At 52.5% G+C, this 5,708-nt stretch overlaps 1 protein-coding gene across 9 annotated transcripts in view; it reads right to left on the bottom strand.

The window, feature by feature from the left end:
* Positions 1-828: 828 nt before the first annotated feature.
* RCC1 (regulator of chromosome condensation 1) overlaps positions 829-5,708 on the bottom strand; it is a 23,593-nt gene continuing 18,713 nt past the window's right edge. For all 9 annotated transcript variants that reach the window (XM_032759509.2, XM_032759510.2, XM_058444320.1 and 6 more), the window contains 6 exons: positions 4,662-4,758; positions 4,428-4,550; positions 3,782-3,937; positions 3,425-3,544; positions 2,907-3,059; positions 829-1,974 (listed from right to left, as the gene is read on the bottom strand). In XM_032759509.2, coding sequence (XP_032615400.2) covers positions 1,799-1,974; positions 2,907-3,059; positions 3,425-3,544; positions 3,782-3,937; positions 4,428-4,550; positions 4,662-4,758 — 825 coding nt within the window. In that variant the 3' untranslated portion in view covers positions 829-1,798. The remainder of the gene's footprint in view (positions 1,975-2,906; positions 3,060-3,424; positions 3,545-3,781; positions 3,938-4,427; positions 4,551-4,661; positions 4,759-5,708) is intronic.

Raw genomic sequence — 5,708 nt, 5'->3', positions numbered from 1 at the left:
AATCGGCCAGGCACGGTGGCTCAGGCCTATAATCCCAGCACTTTGGGAGGCTGAGGTGGGCAGATCACCTGAGGTCAGGTGTTCGGGGCCAGCCTGACCAATGGGGCAAGACCCCGTCTCTACTAAAAATACAAAAAAATTTAGCCAGGCATGGTGACGTATGCCTGTAATCCCAGCTACTTGGGAGGCTGAGTGGGGCCAGGTCAGTGAGCCAAGTTTTGATCTCCTAGGGACAAGACAAAAATTGTCTCAAAAAAAAAATTTGTTTGGAAAAAGTCCACCTGCCTGTCTCGCTCTGTCACCCAGGCTGGAGTGCAGTGGCGCTATCTCGGCTCACTGCAAGCACCGCCTCCCGGGTTCACACCATTCTCCTGCCTCAGCCTCTCCAAGTAGCTGGGACTACAGGCGCCCGCCACCACGCCCGGCTAATTTTTTGTATTTTGAGTAGAGACGGGGTTTCACCGTGGTCTCGATCTCCTGACCTCGTGATCCGCCTGCCTCGGCCTCCCAAAGTGCTGGGATTACAAGCGTGAGCCACCGCGCCTGGCCCATCCTGCCTCTATTGTACTATGCAGCATTTTAAAATAATCCAGTGACTCCCAAAACAGAAATACCCAAACAAAACTCAAAACTTTTTCTTCCTTCTTGACAGATTTGAAGCCTTTGTTACAGTCACACTGACAGCTGGCTGGCACCTCAGGACATCTTGACATCACTTAAGTTGTAGTCTCAACACCACGTTTATAGCTTATTCTGTCTTTCCCAGCAGTGCCTGGCACATAATATGTGCTGCCTTAAAAAGCAGGGAATGTGCAGAAAACAAGTGGCCTATTTTATAAAACTCTAAATTTATTCAAAATGTTAAAAGATTTTGTTCTCCCTCCAAAATATTTTACAATTAAAAAAATCAAAACTATATCCTATTTTCTCAGCCACTGTACAAGTTGCTGTTTCTGTCTCAGGACTAGTCTCTGTCCCTCCAACACTCTATCCCTCCCTCAATCCCCCCCCTTTCAATATTGCTGTTAAGTTTGTTTATAAAACCCTCCACCCTCTCTCCCCACCCCATACCCTGCTCTGCTCTCCCCAGCGTGGCTTCTCTTTGCGAGTCTAGGCCCTTGGCTGCAGGTGAAGCCAATGGATGGGTACGAGGTACGCAGGCAACACCTGAGGGGCAAGAGTATGCTTTGTGCTTCTGGGAGAATCACTTTTTTCTTGGTCAAGTGGATCGTTCTTTTTTGTCCCATGGACAACTGTTCTGAGCCAAATATTTGGCTTAGAGTTGCCCACAGCCATGCAGCTCTGCTTTTTTCTGCGCGATCCTCTGGGCGTGGGTCCATGACAGATGGCTCTTATGACTGTACCATTTGTTTGCCTGTGGACTGTCAGGGACAGGAAAGGGGCACATGACTAGAATGGGGCTTGATGGAGCCCCAACTTCTGAGTGGGTACCAAACCCCAGGGGGGAAGTTTTGGTTTTCTAGTAGGCAAAGCCAGGGCTAACCAGGACCATGGAAGGTAGGGAAAAGGGGAGAAATGTCTAACCATACAGCTCTGAGTGAGCCATGCTCCTTCTGAAAACCCCCTGTCCATCCCCCCTTTATTCTGTAGGTCCCAGGAAAATTCCAAAGGGAGGAAGAAAAAGAGGAAAAGGATTCTGTTCTGCTGATGAGAAAAGGCAGGAGCTGACACAGTGCTCAGGGCTGGGGAGAGGCCCGCTGCCATCTGCAGCTGTCACTGCTTCCCTGTTCTGTGAGGGAGGTTGTGCGGGACAGAAGCCAGGCCCTCAGAGGCTCCATCAGCTCTGTTCCTTGTCCTTGACTAGTAAGACTGTATGTTGGCCCCCGCTGGACACAGATAAGACCACACGGTTCTCCAGCTGTTTGCCCGTCATCTCCACAGGGCTCCAAGCGTCGTCATCCTGCCCTGTGCCCAGCTGGTAGTTGGTGCCCATGCCCCAGGCGAAAACACGACCTGCAAGAGAGAGAAATGGGTACAGCTGTCTCCAGGATCCCCAGCCCACCTTCCTGTAGCAGGAGAAAGCTGGGACATGGGCGTGGACTGTGGCCTTGGCTTATAGCAGCTTGGCAAGGTCCCAGACTCTGGGAGTTCAGGGAAGTTGGGAGAACCCAAGGAGATGATGGATAAAAAAGAACTCTGTAAACCAGAGACCACAGTCCCTACACACTGCCAAAGACTGCTCCTAGGCGTGGCATTCAAGGTCCTACCCCACCCTCTGTTCCCAGGACCAGCCACCTTTGAGACTGCCCTAATGTTCCTCTGCCTGGAACGGCATTCTTTGCTTTTCACAAAGAATGAAAACTTCAAGGTACAGTGCAAGGCCCACTTCCTGAGGAAGTCTTCCCAGATAATCTCAGGTCAAGCACCTCTGCCAGCTCCAGGCTTCTACAGGACCCCCATGGCTGTCCCCCTCACCCACTCAGGCTTTGGTGGTCACTTGTTCACACCCTCCTCTGCTATACTTGCTACAACTCTGACTACTAAGCCTTTTTTTTTCCTGATTTAGATTGTAAGTACAAGTCCCTGGGAAGTGGGAACATACAAGGTGATATATGAAGGGGTCACCCTGAGGGAGAGAGCAGCCTGGTTTAGGAGTCTGGAGACTTGGGTTCCAGTCCCATTGCCTCCTTAGGCCTCAGTGATATCGCACTCTTTGCTATTTCTCTCCTCTGCATAATAAGTCACCTTTACTAAAATAATTTGTGTACTCATTTCATATTCATCAGTGCCAGAGCTTCTGAGAAGCAGGAACAAAGTGCCATCACAAACACTGCTCTCTGCACCTCGGCTCCCCCTGACAGTGGACATCACAGCCTATTGGGGAATTGGGTAAGAACCATGAGCCCCAGGTCCCAACTAGACAGAGTGTAGGCAGCCCCACTCACCATCCTTGGTCACAGCATACCCCACAGAGGCCCCACAAGCCACCGAGGAGACAGCAGGCAGCCTGGAGATGAGGGTGGGTATGCTCTTCTCCTGAGCACCCTCTCCAAGGCCCAGCCGCCCATACTCAGCCCGGCCCAGGCTGTATGCTTTTCCTGTGGGAGGAGGGAGAGGGATGAGCAATAGCAGAGGGCGTGCTACAGGCAAAATGGGTGGCAGGCTAGGTGAGTCCCCCTGTCCATGGGAGTGTGTCCCTGCTCCCAGGGAGATCAGAAGGAGATCTGCAGTGTCTCTTCCCAGTTTGGGAGGAGGCCTAGGAGACTCTACATGGGCCCCCACTGAACTCACACTTGGAAGAGCACCAGGACTCCAGGAGGATGAGAGTGACTCTCATGGACCCATGTGTGGCACAACCCATGGAACAGACCCAGGCTCCAAGGACCATGGTCTCAGGAATCTGGCTAGGCCTAGGCCAGGGTACACTCCACCCCCAGACTAGAGAAGGACGTAAAGGCCCTACCTTCCGAATCCATGCAGACTGTATGGTGCTGGCCACCAGAGAAGCCCACCCAGGACTTGGTGGAATTCTTGAAGGATGTTAGGTTCTGGGGTATGAAGCAAGATTCTGTGCCCGGAGTTCCTGGGGGAAAGGCCGGAGCCATCAGGGGTGAAGGTGTTCTGAGAGCTGCCCTTCTCAATCCCCTCCCACAGTGAGGCCACCTCCCATCAGGATATGGACATTCTCACTTTACAGACGACAAAACTGTGGCTTGGAGGGGTTAGACGACCCCGCAAAGGATGCACAATGAATGAGTGGCAGAGCCAGGACAGGAACGCAGGCCACTGGGTCATGCCTGAAGCTGGGCTCGGGGCTCACCGAGCTGATGGTAGTTGGAGAGGCCAAAGCCGTACACGTGGCCCTCGTGGGAGATGGCAAAGGTGAAATAGGCACCACAAAAGGCATCCTGGAATCTCACGTGGCCCCGACTTCCTCTGGATTTCAGCATCACACACTTGGGGACCAGTAGTCGTTCTGCAGGCAGAGGGAAAGCCACGGTCAGTGACAGACACACACACATGGCTTCTCTCTGCCCCGAGTTTAATTCTCCTCCATTATAAAAGCCCTTGAGAGGCTAAGTAGGGACTCTTAACCCTATTTTATAGAAAAGGAAACTGAGATCAAGAGAACACAAATGCCTTGCTCAGATTCTCACAGTCATTAGAAGTATCATTTATATGGAACTTACCATCTGCCTGATATTCTTCTCATTAACTCATTTAACTTCACAGCAACCTAATGAAGTAGGTTTACAGGTAGGTAGACTTAGTGATGAAGAAACTATGTTCAGAGTCCCATAGACAGCAGGGGGCAAAACTACCAGAGCAGTCTGTCTCCAAAGTCCTAACCAACACCACAAGTCCATCTGATGCAAGCCTGACCACAGCAAATCCTTCCTGCCTTTGGCCTTCGCTGTGGGGGTGGCCAGCCAATTTGCCCTGCTGGAGGTACCAAGGCCACTTACCAAGGCCTTGCCGGCCACCACGGTTGGCAAATAACTCAGGCACGCGGCCTAGCTGGCCCTGTTCCCCGCAGCCCAAGGTGTAGAGGTCACCATCAGCTGTCAGCATCACCAAGTGGTCGTTTCCTAAGGATGAAAAGGTAAGGGATGCAGGCCACAACTGTAAGGCCCAAGGCTAGGCCTGCCCCAGAACAAGGTCCTCCAACTCCTGCCCCGAGCAAGTACCCCCAGACCCACCTGAGGCCACCTTTACCACAGGCACATCCAGCTGCACCTGCACGGGCACCATGCTCTTCTTCATGGGCTCCAACAGCCCAATCACACCGTTATTGTCCTAGAAGGGAGGGACAGGGCCCTTATCAGCCAGTCCTGCCTGCCCCGTGCCAGTGAAATCCAGAAGGGCAGTGGCACCAGATGGGGATGGAGGAGTGGGCAGAAACCGGACCACATACTCAAATACTTACAAATGAAATCATTTATGGTCTGCGACTCGCATTAAAATAATCAAGGAGTCAGACAGTGGATGCAAATAGAGATAAACAAGTCTGGCGACAAGCTGGCAAGTAAACGGGCATTCACTATACTCTTCTGGGCCAGGCATGGTAACGCATGCCAGTAATCCTAGCACTTTGGTAGGCCCAGGCGGGCAGATCGCTTGAGCTCAGGACCAGCTTGGGCAACACGGTGAAACCCCGTCCCTACAAAAAGTACAAAAATTAGCTGGGCCGTGGTGGCACAAGCCTATAGTACCAGCTACTTGCGAGGCTGAGCCCAGGAAGTTGAGGCTGCAATGAGCTATGATGATGTCATTGCACTCTGGCCTGGGTGACAGAGCACGATCTCGTCTCTAATTAAAAAAGAAAAGAGGCCGGGCGCGGTGGCTCACACCTGTAATCCCAGCACTTTGGGAGGCTGAGGCAGGCGATCACGAGGTCAGGAGATCAAGACCATCCTGGCTAACACGGTGAAACACCGTCTCTAACAAAAAATTAGACAGGTGTTGTGGTGGGCGCCTGTAGTCCCAGCTACTCAGGAGGCAGAGGCAGGAGAATGGCGTGAACCCGGGAGGCGGAGCTTGGAGTGAGCCGAGATCGCGCCACTGCACTCCAGCCTGGGCGACAAAGCGAGACTCCCCCCGTCTCAAAAAAAAAGAAAAAAGAAAAGAGGCCAGACGCGGTGGCTCACGCCTGCAATCCAGCACTCTGGGAGGCCCAGACGGGCGGATCACCTGAGATCAGAAATTCACAATCAGCCTGGCCAACATGGTGAAACCCCGTCTCTACT

Source organism: Hylobates moloch, unplaced genomic scaffold (assembly GCF_009828535.3).
Source record: "Hylobates moloch isolate HMO894 unplaced genomic scaffold, HMol_V3 SCAFFOLD_9, whole genome shotgun sequence".
NCBI classification, from domain to species: domain Eukaryota; kingdom Metazoa; phylum Chordata; class Mammalia; order Primates; family Hylobatidae; genus Hylobates; species Hylobates moloch.
The sequence above is the reverse complement of the archived record's forward strand: the minus strand, read 5'-3'. Positions and strand labels throughout refer to the sequence as shown.